General features: G+C 38.9%; 1 protein-coding gene across 2 annotated transcripts in view; it reads left to right on the top strand.

The window, feature by feature from the left end:
• The window catches only part of plpp3 (phospholipid phosphatase 3), a 43,502-nt gene that overhangs the window by 14,329 nt on the left and 12,376 nt on the right, over positions 1-16,797 (top strand). Inside the window, exons 2-4 of one of the 2 annotated variants that reach the window (XM_048208610.1) lie at positions 6,801-6,955; positions 10,706-10,986; positions 11,444-11,501. In XM_048208610.1, coding sequence (XP_048064567.1) covers positions 6,801-6,955; positions 10,706-10,986; positions 11,444-11,501 — 494 coding nt within the window. Of the gene's footprint in view, positions 1-6,800; positions 6,956-7,356; positions 7,515-10,705; positions 10,987-11,443; positions 11,502-16,797 lie in introns of both variants that reach the window. The other variant, XM_048208609.1, reaches the window with a different exon arrangement.

The raw sequence follows: 16,797 nt of genomic DNA on the forward strand, positions 1-16,797 counted from the left end.
ACAATTTTTCTGCTGCTCCAGAGTGATTCATCACATGGCATTTACAGTTCAGGTGATTGGCTCATAAATAATTGCAACTGAGCATCCATGAGCAGAAATTGGCAAATTTCAAATCGACGACTTCCAGAGGGTCCTGCGCTAGCTGAGCAACTGCTGATATAGCTTTCTCCAGGTATTATAGACCTTGGTCCACACATTCACACACACATACACTGTTCTAAATATACAATATGCTTCATGTTGTGGCATTGCATTAGATTTCAATGGCCACCCTCACTTCCTCTTGCCCCATCTCCCTCTCTCTTTTACCTTTCTCCCAGTAATTAATAAAGCCCTCCTCTTACATTTCCCTTGTTCCCAGCAGGGGTTGCTTTCTCTTTTGTGTTCGGCTTCAGTCTTTCAGCCAGTGAGAGTCTCATGAGAGCTGGCAGTGAGCCACTCATTCTCAACTGATTCCCACAGGGAACATGCCCGTTCTCTCTCACTCTGCATCCTCCACAGGCTTTCGCATTGTATGAAGGCCCTGGCCACAAGCCCTTTGCAGATCACCAATGATAAAGCCATCAATTGAGCTGAGAACTAAACAACAAACCCTCACGTCACCCCTTAGTGGCCTCAGAGGACATGCTTGTATCTAAAATGATTCTATTCTTGCACACTGTCATGTGTGCATTGTTTCCTCAAGGTGTAGTCCTGATTGTTGCCATTGTAGTTTGAAAACGTTGGAAAGGTCTTTCCTCATATCAGGTTTATGAATCGAGTTCACCCCAGACTCATTGTGTCTAATTAGGACTCAGGTTGCATGTTCAAGGGTTTGTTGACCAACATGTTCTCCAGCCAAGTGTTACAAAACAACCTCAAGTGCTGAACAACAGAACAAAGTTCTGACCAAGGAAGTCTATAATACCTGGAGAAAGATATCTGTTAGCATTCCCGTTAATCTCAAAGGCAGTTGAGTTGGCTAATGATGCTAGCCATGCTAACCAACCAAACATTGACACCTTAGTTCTGGCACGTTACCCGTGAGTGAAGTAAATCACCAGAAGTTGGCATTCATGGAACAGCTTCCTCTGCACAATCTATCTAAAACCATTTCCTTCATTTAATTAATGTAGGAAATGATGTAATAGAAGCCTGGTGTTGTCTGACTCAATGGGTCAATGAGCAATTTAACAGAGAAGCTCATACAGACTTTCCTAAAGAACATGTAAAACACCTTTGCTTATCTTACATTATATGACTAGGCCTTTCCCTTAGCATCCTGCCTTTGATTCGTGACAATTGTTATGTGGTATCTTTGCACACTGGCTACAGGAAGACACGCATGACTCAGACAGGGGCTCACATTATGAAGAGACTTGGCTAGTATGTGTTGTGGTAATTGTGGCCTCTATTTCAGAGAATCTCTGTGTCTATTCTTTCCACCACATTTTTAAATTTGTACTTCGTGTTAGCTTACCTCATGCCTCCATTACTTGTGCACAGTCACGCTATATCAGTGTTACCTCTGTCTTACTGACGCTGATCTAACTTTTTTAAATGTGTATATGGGTTTTATTGTGTTTGTTTTTGCACGATTCATTCAAAAGAAAGTTTTGACACCTCAGAGTTTGTATCTCTCAGTGCACTTATTGTTCAAGGGCATACTGCCCCTGTCGGGAGAAGGCCTTTCCTGCATACGCATTTCTTCACAAAGCTTTCTTCCTATTCATCAATACATCTCTGTCCCAACAATGACAGATCGGCATTTAATTGTCATTCACGGCTTCTGCTTCACAATGCAGTTCACTTTCTCCCCATCATGCAGTCATTACCACTACTTCCTTTAGAGCGAGAAGCTTTTAGAAGCTTTGAAGGAAAGGTCAAACTTTCCAGATATTTTCCTCTTGCAGTTTTGTTCAAGTGCAAATGGTTCCACAAACAGATACCTTTATAGGTAGAAGTCTAGTTATATCAAATAAATAAAAAAAAAAAAAAAAATCATAAAATAGTTTGTTTAAACATCCCGACCAGCCTGACACAGCAACACTGGCTCAACCAGTGGCGGTAGATTGGGGTGTTCTTTTTGACATAACCAGTGGCATATGGGGGAATCAAAATTTTGAATTTCCGTTAGTGACACAGAAATTACTCTCTTCGCCTTTAATAAGTTGTTTAACAAATAACTTTGGCTTTGCAGTGTGGTTCTGTCAGACTGCATTACTTCCAGTGACTTTTTCTGGTGGCCGTGACCCAGTTGAAAAACATGAGCAATCAAAGTCAATCAAAGCTATAAGCGTTATTCCACAATCGCTCGCACATTTTCGCAAGTGAACATAAGATATCAATGTAATCTTGCAGCAGACACACAAACATGTTTTTCCTCCAGGCTTTATGACTGTATAACCAGCCACCAATAGTCAATTGTCTCTAATAATAATCATCCCATTTCTTATATAAACATTGATTTCTACAAATGATTTCCAGTCTGGCCTATGAGCTGCTGTGGCCAACTGACTGGCGTCTAGCCGTTCCCCTTCTGAGAGCAGAAAGGCTGCATGCCCACATCAGATAACGCAAATAGAAAATTTCTCTCACAATGCACCACTCTGCCACCCACTCATAAATGTTTTTGAGTGTGTCTGGAGGTCCCAATAGATTTTGGACTCATTGTTTTTTATTAAGCACATATTGATCATTAACTCTGAGCCTGAATGGAGAGTTCATACACACTGAACCCAGTGGCAAAGAGCCACTTTGAATTGAAACACTTTAACCATCACATGACAAACTCTCTGATCAGGAGGGGGAATCTGTACCCCCTAATTATATTTTTGTTTAATATATGAAAGTAATAATGAAAGTAATATGTTAAAATGGTCAAATATTAAAACTAAAAAAATGAATAATAACTGATATAACACTGACAAACCCATAGAGATTATAATATAGTCTGAACAACAGTGGCACCCTGACAACCACAAAAGTCATTGTATAATTTGCACATTGACTTTCACAATGGAAATTTGGTGACATTCGACATTAAGTAAATACATCTTGATAAGGAACATCGGTCTGTTTGACGTAAGTTAAGCTTTTAATGTTTTTCACATGGCTTCCTTGACACAAGGATACGATAAGAGCTGTTTAACTTAGACAGCTCCCTCTTTGTTTCTGTAGGTCACCACTCACCACTCTTTAACTGTGGCCGTGGGTCCATTGTGAATCACACTGAATTTATTTCTATTTAATTAACTACGCACAGACCACAGACTAGTGGTTTCCTCCCTTCCCTCTTTCTTTCAGTCTCTCATGGTTACTGTTGTACCACGAAGTTGAAGTAAAGAGAGTTACAGAAGATAAAACATACTGTATTACATTTAGTCCAAACCTCAGTTTGTCAAGTTTGTGGCATTAAACCTGTGAAAGATCTTCAGAGTTTAGTTTGAAGCACTTCAGAACAAGTTAGCTGGATGATCAGAATTCCTTTATTGCTGAAGAGTGAGAAAGAGCAAGAAAAGAGTGAGGAGAGTCTCAGCATACCAGGCCTCTCTCATGGTGATGACATGGGTGGAAGAACAACGGTGTGCTGGCATGACACAGGCTCTCAGCCAACATCATTGGGCACAGACAGAAGGCTTTTCACTAACATATGGAAATAAATCACTAAAAAAAACCCACAGTCATGTTTTCAGGCCATTTCAAATTTGATTTTGATGTGACAAAGTTGTGATATCTAAGTGGCTGAGTTGTTTACTTTTTAATTAGTCTTCCCATTAACGCCATCGTTGTGTTCATCCAGGCCGATTCGAGAAAGTGCATGAAAACAAGAGGCGGGATTAATCGCACGAACCAATCATATCCAATCATAGCGTGATGGAGGCATTGCCTCCTCTCACGTCACTTTCCCCCTTTCATTCTCAGTTACCCCCAGCGCACACTTTAGGGGGTCTGTTTTAAGTCAATGGGGACAAAGGAGGCAAGCCTCCCCCTGTAACTTTACCTGCGGCTGTCGCTGTTGAACAGTGTTACTTTATAAAAACAAGTGACTTTTACACTTTTTAATGTTATATTTTGTAATATTCGCGTTGTTTTATTTTTGTAATATCGATTATTTCCTTATCCATTTTTTTTGAGGAGACACTGTAGTAAACTTATGCAGACATACACACACCCTGACAGAAATAGATACAGCATACGTCGTCCGTATGTGAACATGCATGCGCATATGATGAAATATGATCGCCAGGACTTGGCTTTTTCCAGACATTTCTAAGTGTATTTGACCTTGTGGTCAGAGCAGATCTGAAAACATCACAAGCAGTTTCAAGGAGGAATGTGCGCACATGTCTGTGTGTGTACCCTAGGTTCACAGATTTTCTCCACCCAGTCTCAAACCCCTGGATCACATTGGCTAAGCAAGTTTCTTTTACCATCCCCAACTCAAGCACCTGTGAGAAAACCCTACAAACTCCCAAAGTCCTTTATTTTTGCAGGTGTAAAAAGTGTCTACGACCTTTAATTCCGTTAATTCTAATTCATCTGGAAGGATAAATAGATTAAAGTCAGAGATGTTTGACCGCATGTAAATGAAATGGCTTATGTTGTACACAAACTTATGTCTAAAAACCACAACATGATGTTCCTTTGAACGTGAAGACGTTGTAGAAGTTTTTGGAGGTTGAGGAATAAGTCGTTTTTCTGTCAAAGAAAAACAAAGAGGCCCTGAGGGTAGATCGAGGAACATTGTTTTTCAAAACGTACTCATTCCCAGTGCTGGTATGATCTTACATATTAAAGGTTTGGTTTATTATATATATATGTGTATGTGTGTGTTAGAAAGAATCAGTCACCACGGCTGCAGTCTCGTCTCTCTCCAACCACAAAAAACCCATACGCCCCCTTCTCCCTTTCGCTCCAAACACCATTCCAGAAATTTGGGTGGTCGGCGTAAGCTAAGCTTTGTTTTTCTTGCTATTCACACATTTTACAATCCTTCAAGGGGAACTTTTCAAAGCTCCCACCACAACTTTGAGTCTGATGTTTAGTTTGCTTTGATTTGAAAATATGTATTTATTTTTCCCGCCGTTGGCTAGTTGATGACAGCTGACGTGTGTTTTGCAGGACGTGTGACATTTAAATGAGTTGGCCATTTTGGGCTGAGGTCCCAGCCTGGCATCTATCCCTTTCCTTAAAGAAAAAAATAGACTGGTTTAGATGCAAACTAATGTGCATGTAGTTTGTTGTCCATTTCTATACCAAGGGAAACCTTCCTCAGCATAAGTCTTCAGGCTTTTGCTTTTAACCACAAAAAGTGTCTCCATTATAGTTATCTTGTGAAGCAAAAAGCCAAACTGTTATGAAAATGTTTTATTAGAACCACAAGTGAACCTGAAAAATCCACATAATCCGTCTCCAAAATGTCAACATACTATCTCTCTTCCAAAGCCTAGTGAGCCGTCTACCTAGAAAGCATCGTAGTCTCATTCCCAATGCAAGCTGTTCCAAATAGGTAACAACATCATGCTACCTCCTAAGACAACTTGTTTAGGCTAAATCCTTAAGCCCAAATTATACTTTGGTTTTTATGCATACTCTAGGGTAAGCGTATAGTGCACATTATTTGTGTATTTGCAGTTATTAAAGTATTGTTTTTAGCTTAGCAACATGCTAACATCAAACTCTATTAGACTTAATCTAGAGCATTATTTGTGTAGAGATGTTGCCTATGTAGATTGTTTCAATCAGGTTTCATGATTGTAAGGATGTAAATGTAGGAATCAAGACAGCTCAGGTTTGGAAAATGACTTCAACAAATCACACAAAGGTCTCACTGAAAATGCACCTATCACAATTGTTCTTGTTAAAACCCAACAGTACCCTTAACAAATGAGTTTGAATCCCTCAATAAAACTATAAAACCAAAGAAACATGGAATGCTAGACTTTGATGGGTTTGGTGTTGATTATAAGGTCTTATCTGTGCTTAATTAGTTCTCTGAAGATCTACCTACAGTATTGTTTGCATAAAAGCTCTGCTTAATGCCATTTGGCTGCATTGTCTTTAGCTGTAAGCTACTTTGCACTGACAATAGCACTGAACCCGAGCAAAAGGGAAGGGAAGCTTCTCTTGCTATTGTGCTGCTTTGCGCAAATTACTTAATTAGCAAACACGCAATCTGTCACTTCAAGACAATGTGTATTGGATACACAGTACATTATGTGTGCTCTGTGAGGTTTTGTGTACACGGCTCTTGTAGTAGCAGCACTTTAAGCTAATGCTTTGTTTAGAAGATTAGATAAAGGCTAGAAGAACTTCCTAGTTTGCCTGTTGGTCTCGATTTTAGTTAACAATTCATTTCATCAGTTTTTTAGTCATCCTGTTCCATTAACATCAAATGCTGCTCAGTTTTAAGGCTTTTTGCATTTCGTTTTCATGCTTTTTACATTGCAATCAGTATTTTTTTTTTTATAATTTTTACAATAAAAATATCTAAAAATCCTTAAAACAAGATCAGTTTACTTGAGATGCAATATTTAGTTTTCGGACCCGTTCTCAAAGAATATATCTTAAGTTTATTTGTCCAACTCCACTGGCATTTTTTTAAGCATTCTTTTTTATATATTAATATGCTTTAAGAAAAGAAAATCGCCAATTTGCAAAAAAACAAAACAACAACATAAAAAAAAAACTAATACTGATTTTGCAGTGTATTTTTTACAATATATTACGCTTCATGAGTAATGTGAAACATCCCTGCCCTCTCAGGTAAGTGTGTATCATGACACGCCCTATGGGGTCTGTGTGTGTTTTTTGCGTAGTCATGCTGCCCTCGATGGTGTTGCATAAATCGACAGTGCAGCCGTACCAGCGTGGGTTCTACTGCGCGGACGACAGTATCCGCTACGCCTATAAAAGCAGCACTGTGCCGTCTTCTGTGCTGACAGCCGTGGGCCTCCTTCTGCCCATTGCCAGCGTAAGTGCCCCACAGAGGGGCCTCAGACAGGGGACATGGGGCCAGGCGAGTGGGGCGACTGCATGGGAAATCAAGTCTTTTGAGAGATTCATTATAGTTTATAGCTGTTATGTAGCAGAAACTGCTAGTGCATTGTACCAATCATAGGCATTAACTATATGTAGCCATTCACTCTCTCTCAGAAACTGAGCTACCATGTCAGACCCCCCTCCCCTGCCTGGTATTTCCCATAATCCTCGGTTGCCGTGTGCTGTGATGTGCTGTGCTGTGCCGCTACCTGCGTGTGTCTTTCTGTGACTGACCTTAAATCTCTCTCTCTTTCTCTCTCTCCCCCCTTCTGTCTCTCTCTCTCTATGTATGTGTGTGTGTGTGTGTGTGTGTGTGTGTGTGTTTCGCTGTAGCTGGCCTGCCTTTCCTGATAATTGAAACTAGCACAATCAAGCCGTACCATCGCGGGTTTTACTGCAGTGACCAGTCCATCCAGTACCCGTATAAAAACGGGGACACCATAAGCGATGCCGTGCTCTGTGCCGCTGGCATTCTAATTGCCATCCTCTCTGTAAGTTATTCTCTTATATATATTCATATAAATCTACCACTGATTCACATAAACTTCCCATCTACATCCCTCATCCCCTATTAGATCAGTAGAATAACTGTAGAAATAAATGGTGACTTTATAGCAAATAATCCTACCCATAATCCTCTTTAAATCCATTAACCAGTCCACCCCATCCCATCTTCTCATTTAAAATATTTGAATAACTCAACATCAAGGGATTCATCATGGTCAGGGCTATCTCTATCTCTCTTTCTGTCTCAGTCTCGTTCTCTCTTTTTTTTTTTCTGTTCCGTCTTCTTTTGTCTGCATGTTTTGTGATGCATTGCTCTTTTTGTGTTTGACTTTTTTCTTAGAAAAGTAATTCTCAAAAACAGCAATGCGAAAATACTGTTAAAAATGTTTAAAAGCAATAATACAGCCCTTGTGAAAAAGAAATACACTTTAGCATATCTTTAAAAAAAGTGCTTATTATGGAAAAATATTCTTTAAAAGAATATACTTATGTGAACTGAATGGAACTGCAAGTACAGTTTTTTTTTTTTTTTTTTTTTTTTTTTTTTAAATATACTTTTAAGAGTTGAAGTACACAACAAGTTGTTCAATAAAATTAAGCGCACTTCTTTTTCACAAGGGAAGAGTTTAAAAAGTTCATCAATTTATATATGAAATTTACCATTTTAATTACAAAACAATTGAGTCATTTGAAATATATTTTTAAATATAAAAAAAATATATATTGCCTAATAAAATTGTCTAGAAAAAGGATTTTTTGCATTTTGACTGATAATGACAATTTTGACAATATTTTTTTTTTTTGTCAAAAAAATGACTTTTTTTTAAAAAATATAAATTTTCCTAAAGTGTCGCTGGCATGATGGAAACAGAAAACTGAATTTTTATTGCTGTAAACCCGTCCAGACATTTTACCTTGAAGTTTACTATTGTAATGAGAATTTGGGTGGAAATATGTTAAATTGTCATGAAAATAATATCAAAATGCAAAAATAAATAAAAATTCCCAATTCTGCATATTTATCTTATTTTGTCATATTTATAGATTGTTATTTCTTGGAAAAAAGAGCAGGATATGTTCTTGACCCTGTCCTTTAGTGAAATGAATTTGAACCCCAAAAATGAGTAAAATAAAGCTAAATAAAATGGAAAAACTTCCTTAAAAGCCTCACAAAACTGAGTGTAGATCCATCTGGATAAGAGAATAAACTACCCTACAGCTGCTGAGGTGTTGAATTAGTAGACATCCACAGCCTTTGTGACAGCTGGCGAAGGGTTAACCTCTAACAAACGAACCTAATCACCTGCAGGACACATGTTAGACGAAGAACAAGAAAGAATACAGTCAAACCAGATAACACTATTATTTTTAGCTCTTGTGAAATTTCAAAACACTGTCTCAAAACAAAAATTCAACATGCCAGACAAGCCCCATGTGGAATAAAGTGGTGGAGATGAGGAAAGTGCTCTTGAAGTACGAGCCCCTGAACACTGGCATAAAACCAAACCATGACTCCATGGAGATCCCATATGGAGACATGCGTGCCTCGCTGTCTGGAGTAGACATGTTCCCATGCTCAGCAATTCTCCTGATTTAAACAAGGACTGTGCGCACACAGACACACAAACACACACACATATATATATATATATATATATATTTATTGTTGGCACCCTTCACACAGCTGTAGTTAATTAGCCGTGTCTCTAGTCCTAGTTTGGTTAGGCCTCAGGGAAGGCAGCCCCACTCTTCATTACCAACACAACAGCGTTCCACAACAGTTTCAAGAGAGAACAGAGGGAACAAGAGAGAGAGATAGTAAATATCTCATTAAGGCATGGTTTATGTACTTCATAGCCCACGCCTCTCTGCTCTAATTTATGTCCTACTGGTTTCAAATGGTGCAGACCTCCGTTTTAAAATCCCATGCTCTAACTGCTCATATGAAAGCCATAACCTTTAGAAACATAATATGTTCCATATCATTAAAATATCACCAGCAACGGGCAGGCCATGCTCAGTCATAAATCATGTTACTCGTTTTGTCGTTCCCTCCTTTCTTTCACTCATTTCTTCTTGCTTTTTGGATAAATGTGCTTTCCTAACTGATCGCTCACTTGCATGTTCGTCTAACCTCACCCTGCATGCCCATGACCTGACCACTGAAATCTTGTGATATTATACAGTGACATGTTTGTGGTAGTGTTGTCAAAAGTACCGACTTCGGTACCAAGTTGGTACTGAAATGTAAAAAAATGTGAGGATACCAGCATTTCCATCTAGCATTTTGAGCAGATTCTTGAACACCTCTGATTGGCCATTGTGTTCATGCACTCAACAGATATGGCTGTGATTGGCTACAGTGATCAACGCTTCAAAAACGTTGTAAATAGACATATTTGACGCTCTTCACCGAGCGCTTACACAGATACACAGGAACATTTGAAAGCAGGTGTCTATCGGCGGATCTAATATATCCGCTGATAGACGCCTGCTTTCAAACGCTCCAATAGCGCTCAAAATGCTAGGAGGAAAATGCTGCTATCGTCACATTTTTAAAATTTCAGTACTGACTTGGTACCAAAGTCTGTACTTTTGACAACACTAGTTTGCGGTGTGACTTCACAAATTCACCATCATTTTATAATGTTAACAGCTCTGTTCCAAAACCTAGTGAACCGCCTCACTTTCTAGTGCCTATTTAGGTATCCTAACCAACATGGAACCTGATAAGTGAGCGGTTTGCAACACTATACATAGGCAGCAACTCTGAGCGTCACAAGATTGTCTCGAATCATTGTCAGTTGATTTTAATAGAGTTTGTCATTAGCATGTTGTTAAGCTAAGTTTTGATGCTCTAATAAGCATAAGAATACATAAACACACAAATGTGTTTTTTTAAATTACACTGAACAATTTTATTGATAGATTTGAGTATTGATAAAATATATTCATAATCGATATCTCTTCTCATCTACCATCTTGGAGTAATTTTTTTTTTCACTTTTTTTTTTTTTTTTTTTTCAGTTTTCTTTACACAATCCATTATTGGATTGGCTTTTCATGAAGGATACATGTGATGGTCTCTTCACTAGGTTTTGGAACAGAAACCATGTGTAGTTTTAATCTCAGCTGTCAGTAATTATTTTTTCATTGTAAATGAACCGTTCTCTAGATTGTGATTGGCGAATGCTACAGGATCCATTACCTGAACCAGGGCTCCAAATCTTTCGTGGGAAACCCATATGTCTCCACCCTTTACAGACAAGTGGGTGTGTTCATCTTCGGCTGCGCCGTCAGCCAATCATTCACAGACATCGCCAAGGTCTCTGTTGGCCGGATGAGGCCGCACTTTCTAGACGTTTGTCAGCCTGACTACTCTAGCATCAACTGCTCTCTGGGATATATTACTCAATACGTATGCCGTGGAGATGCCAGCAAAGTACAAGAGGCCAGGTGAGATATATTCAGCACTCACATGATGCACATGGGCTTACAACTATATATCACTTTTAATATTACTGTTCCCTTGCTTTTGATGAAAAATTCTGCTAAAGCAAGAAATGTCATATATTTTTAAAAAAATGCTCTTTTGAATAAAAAAATAAAAAAAAAATCTCAGTTTCCACAGAAATATTAAGCAGTACAACTGTTTTCAACGTTGATAATATTAAATGTTTCTTAAGTAGCAAATCAGCATTTTACAATGATTTCTGTGACACTGATGACTGGAGTATGTGTATATATATATATATATATATAATATAAACACAAACTCTTATATTAGATCTGGTTAATCGCGATTAATCGATTTGACAGCCTACTTCACAGGAATAAATTGCATTTATGTATTTATTTTAAAATTAAAATGAGCATTTTGATTAAATGCTCTTTTTTTCCCCTCCCTTTATAGGAAATCCTTCTTTTCTGGACATGCTTCATTTTCAATGTATACCATGCTGTACCTGGCTGTAAGTACATGCACTGTGTGGTGCTCTTACTCTGTCATAGTTCTGTTGATTTACTAAAAAGCCGTTCATTCATGACTGTTATGTCTAGTATGAAACAGGGACCCTCTATCGCCCCTCACCCTCCTCTGTGTGACTCTGAAATGTGGGTCACTCTTATTTTCCTTGTTCATCCCCCGGATGGACACACTCCACCTGTTTTTATTTGTGCAGCTGTATAGACTTCCTTTCTCTCTGAAGTTTTCCTTTATTTCTCTCTCATCCCTTATGCTTTATTTTTATTCTCTTTTCGAATGGGTCACACACTTTTTTGGTCCTAATTATGCAGAATCCCCAATATAGCTTTACATACACACAAAGCCAGATTTCACTCAGCCTCCCGGAGTCTCTCACTGTATGTAAAGCCTCTTTCAAAGGCTTCAAACTTTCTCCCTTTCACACGCAAGGCCCCACACTATTATCTCCTCCTTTCTTCCTGCATCTTAATCATCAGCATCTCCATGGGCCCCTCCACCTTTCACTCTTTCAGATGGCAGGAGGTGGAGCCGCTCTGCTAATGGAGGTGGCCAGATGTTCATTCTCAGTGTTTTGAGAGATTATTTGAGAATAGGCAAAGATGGAATCAGGAGGGTGATAGAGAATATGTGTGTTTGAGGCCACAAGTCTGTTAAAACTCATGCAGGGTTCGTTCTAATTCTCTCAAAACAGCCATTAAATTAATGTGTGATTTTGACAGCTGGGCCTGACGCCCGAAACACTGACCTGAACACTTCCTATACAAGAGGAAACAGTACCTTAAGAACCAGACCCCAGGCAGGTACTGTTGAGTGTTTTGTGACTAAAGCAATCGGTTTTTACACATAAACCCGATGTATTTTAAACTATCACGATTAGCCAGAAGGTAGGAGAGATGTCAGCCAGTGTTCCACATCATTATTCATGGCGAAAAGCAAGCATCCAGAAAAAACAGGATCCTAAAAAGCTGAATTTCCAGAGTTCTTCCAGAAAACCTTCTTCCTGAAAACTATCAGCATGTCTTGTAGTCACTTGGCAATTTTAGGTCTGAATTATCATCTTGATTTTAAACCATGGATTTGTCTCTGAGGGGCAAATTGTTGTTATTAGAAACCTTGGCCAGATTTTGCACAGCCAAAGTTTAGTCAAACTCCATTATAATATGTGAATATGTGAATAGACTATAGAGTGCAACATTTGGGTTACAGAAGTAAAAACTCCATTCATTTTCTCCATAAGGAAATTGATTTTGAACAATAACTTAGAAACCTTTAAAGACAGACCTACTGTGAGCTGTGAGGTTGTTAATCCATGGTATTTGCTTCCGCTGAAGCTGTCAGCCAGCAGTAATTCAGCTTATTTTGAAAATAATCGCATTTAACAGCAGAATTCCTGGTGAAAATATACATTACCCATGATGCTATACAGAAAAATTACATCAATCGGAGAGTTGAAAAAAACAATACTCTAAAATAGCTCATTAGCTCTGACCACTCCACTCAAAATACTGAAATGTTATATGCATATTTTGCAATATACTTAAAATAGATTGTGTGTGTATGTATGTATGTATATATATATATATATATATATATATATATATATATATATATATATATATATAAATCTATATTTGTAAACTATAATTAGTTTTATATTTCTTCACACAGTGCACAGTCTTGTACCTTTGTCTTTTTGTCCGATTTGCAATAACTTTTTTGCTTCAAATCAAAGTTCGTAGTGTTGTTTTTCACCTCATAGCCGATTGGCTTATAATTCTTTAACTAAGACTATTTTAAAATCCCTATGGGAAAAGTGAAAAAAAAAACAAAAAAAAACATCCAGAACCAGCGCCGCTGAAAAAAAGGGCAGGCACTGTTGCACTCTATTATGTTGCAGGGTGAATCTCTAAGATTATTTTACCATCTGCTCTTGCGCTCTTGGCCTTCAGAGTTAGAAACAAGACAAGAATGCTCTGAGATATCAAAGAGCAAAGCATGATAGGCAGAATTACAGAGCTGAATAAAACTGAAGAACGAGAGAAACAAGTGAAAAAAAGTTTTCTCTGACTAGACAAATCGAGCGATACCGTCTTATTGACTGGAGCGTTCCTGGCCTCGCTCTCTGTAATTATCTCAGTCTAGCTGTCATGCTTCATGGGTCAGACGCTGAAGTCATAATGAGAGCTCACACCAGTCTTGTGATCCCCTTTTATTTGCACAAACGTAACCCAGGTCAAAGCTTTGTTCTCACCAAATTGGCGAATGAATCATTATGACACAGTACCTCAAGGCAGAACCCACACCTGTTTTGTCAGTGACACGTTTTAATAACTTTATCTCACTTTTTTTGATGTTTCTTATGAACATGTACCATAATCATTACATAGTAACCAAGATTTGCATTATGTCTGCACATTTTTCCCCCCATAGTTTTAAGTCAAAAGTTCGGTACCAAGATGTTACTGAAATTTTAAAAATGTGACAATACCAGCATTTCCCCGTAGCATTTTGAGTGCTGTTGAGTGGATTCTGACTACCTTAAACGCCTGTGATTGGCCATTGTGTTCACGTGCTCAACAGATATGTCTGTGATTGGATCCGCTAATAGATGCCTACTTTCAAACGCTCCCATGTGTATCTGTGTAAGCACTCTGTGAAGAGCATCAGAGATGTCTATTTACAACATGATCATTGTAGCCAATCACAGACATATCTGTTGAGCACATTAACACTATAGCCAATCAGAGGTGTTTAAGTTAGTTAAATTATAATTTTTTTACACTAACGTTCAAAAGTCTGTTTTTTTTGTTTTGTTTTGTTTTGTTTTTAAATGTATACTTTTGTTTAGGGAGGATGCATTAAATTGATCAGAAGTGACTGTAAAGTAATTTTATAAAGTTGCAATATTCTGTTCTTTTAAACTTTATATTCGTCAAATAATCCTAAAAAAACATTCTATCCAAGTTAGCACAAAAATATTAAGCAGTGCAACTGTTTTTAACGCCAACTACTGGAGGATCAAGGTAGTGCAGGACACATCGCACAGACTTTTCTTTCTTATAGAATTTTGTCTGCAGTCTGCATCATCCTGCAGAGAAGCCAGTGAGTGAGATTAAAACTGAATGAGTGGAGCTTTGCTTCTTAGGTGTCTGCTAGTACTACATGGTTATGCAGTTGAATGGGGTCTTATGGCACTTTTCCACTGCGTGGTACGACTCCGTTTGGCACAGCTCGGCTCGATTTGGCTCAGATTGTTTTTCCACTGCAGTACCGGCTTCAAAGTGGGTGGGATTAAACACTGATCGTTATAGTTGCGACACCTCTACTGCTGCCAGTGACGCTGCTACTGACAGTTCTCTTTGACCAATCAGTGATCTGCTGTGTTTTCACGTCACATTTTAGTATTGGTACAGCTGGCTTGGAACCTCAACCAAGGTGGTACTATTTAAGCGAGCTTTACCGAGCCGTACCGTGCAGTGAAAAAGCGGCAAAAAAGTGAGCCGTACCATGCAGAGGAAAAACACCAAAGCGAGCCGTACCGAGCCGTACCATGCAGTGGAAAAGCACCATTAGTGCACCACAATATCCATGCAGCTCAATACCAGAGTGGCTGGTCAACCTCATGTGCTCATTGAGTTGGATCAGCATATCAGTTTGTTCTGGAGAGCAAGTGCATGTGGGTATTTTGTGGGCAGCAAGCTGGTTATTTCCTAGCCTCTCTATGACCTTCACACTCAAAGTCCATGAGTTCTGGTTTGGCCGTGGCGTCACTGCACTTCTCAGACCGCATGGTGACACGTGAATCTCAAGTTTGCCATAGTGACCGAGCATTGAACAGGCGATGAATGATGCAAGATGACAGGAAGAGTAGAAACAAGCACAAACCCACACAGAGGATTTTTGACATGCAGTACCTGCTGTTTCAGGCTTATTTCTCTGTAAGTTGTGGTCATTAGCTGCATTGGCTTCGCTGTAATATTTTTGGACCTGAGGTCAGGATAGAGAAGGTTTCAGTGGGGAAGTATGACTGTTTTCTACCAGAACTGTGCAAATATACTTTAGAATGACCCAGAAAACCATGCACAGTGGCATGAAAAAGACCTGCCTTTCCTATCAAAATATTTCAAAGTAAGTGGAGTTTTTTTTCACAATCACCTTTTTTGTTAAGCTAGCATGATTTATTGCACCACATCTAGCTTTTTCTGTTTCCCATCCCAAGTCGGACTGAACATGCCATTTTGTGGCTGCTTGACCTGAAGAAGTCAATAGGTGAACACACTCTTTTCCATGCAATTACAACAAACTGAAATCCAAGTGTGTTAAAGATGATCGCTTTATGATGAACAAATTTAAGAACTCCTTCCTCTCCTTTTTTTGAACAACATGAATGTGTGTAAATTACAGATTTTTTGGGAACTAATCCTTTAATAGCCCACCAGGATCTTTTCTATTGTCCCATTTGATACCTCTGTATCAGATCTGATGGTAAGACCCAGATCGCCTGCAGGGAAGGGACTGAATGGAGACTGTAGTAGGACGGATCATGTTATCAGCGCAAGGCTGTGTTACTTCTCATGTGGGCACAGGGCGTGTGTTTGTGTTTTGGGTTTGGATGTCGCTGAGGAATCTAAGATCACACCGTCTGCCACTCCTGCTGCCACCACCTCACAAAGCACAGAGATGAGAGAGCCATATACACACCATCGTCTCTAATCGCAACGTCTGTGGCACGTTTGGCTTATCTGAGCTCTGATAGCAAGACACTAAGAAGCAGATTTGGTGGACTGTATCTGAGCCCTGATGGTCCTCAGGCTTTGCTGCTCTTATCAGCTCTTGGATGCCTACGTGTGGAGAGGACCCCGCTCTCGCCCTGAGGGACAGAGCCACTTTAAGAGTTTGGAGAAGTCACAGAGCTCATCTCTACATCTCCAAACTCAGACATGCTGGCTTACAGCTTTAGAGATGAGCGTCAGCAGGACTCCCTGTGTGTCAAACGTCACCCCTCCATGACCTCTCACAGTCCAACATATACCAGAACTCTCTCTTTGCTGTTTTAGTGTAGAAAAGATTTATATTAGGGATGTCGCAAGTGCTGATACAAAGAAAACATAACAATAGCAGATGCTTTCAAGCACTTACATGCTCTGTAAAGCTTTTTTTAATTATTTAATTTACTTTTTTATGTTATGATTATTTGGAAATGTACTTAATCGAATAAAGTTGAATGCATAATTTGGTAATATTTGTATTAATATGCTCCTTTACAAAGGAGTTGGATAATA

This window comes from Megalobrama amblycephala, linkage group LG11, assembly GCF_018812025.1.
Source record: "Megalobrama amblycephala isolate DHTTF-2021 linkage group LG11, ASM1881202v1, whole genome shotgun sequence".
Lineage (NCBI taxonomy): Eukaryota > Metazoa > Chordata > Actinopteri > Cypriniformes > Xenocyprididae > Megalobrama > Megalobrama amblycephala.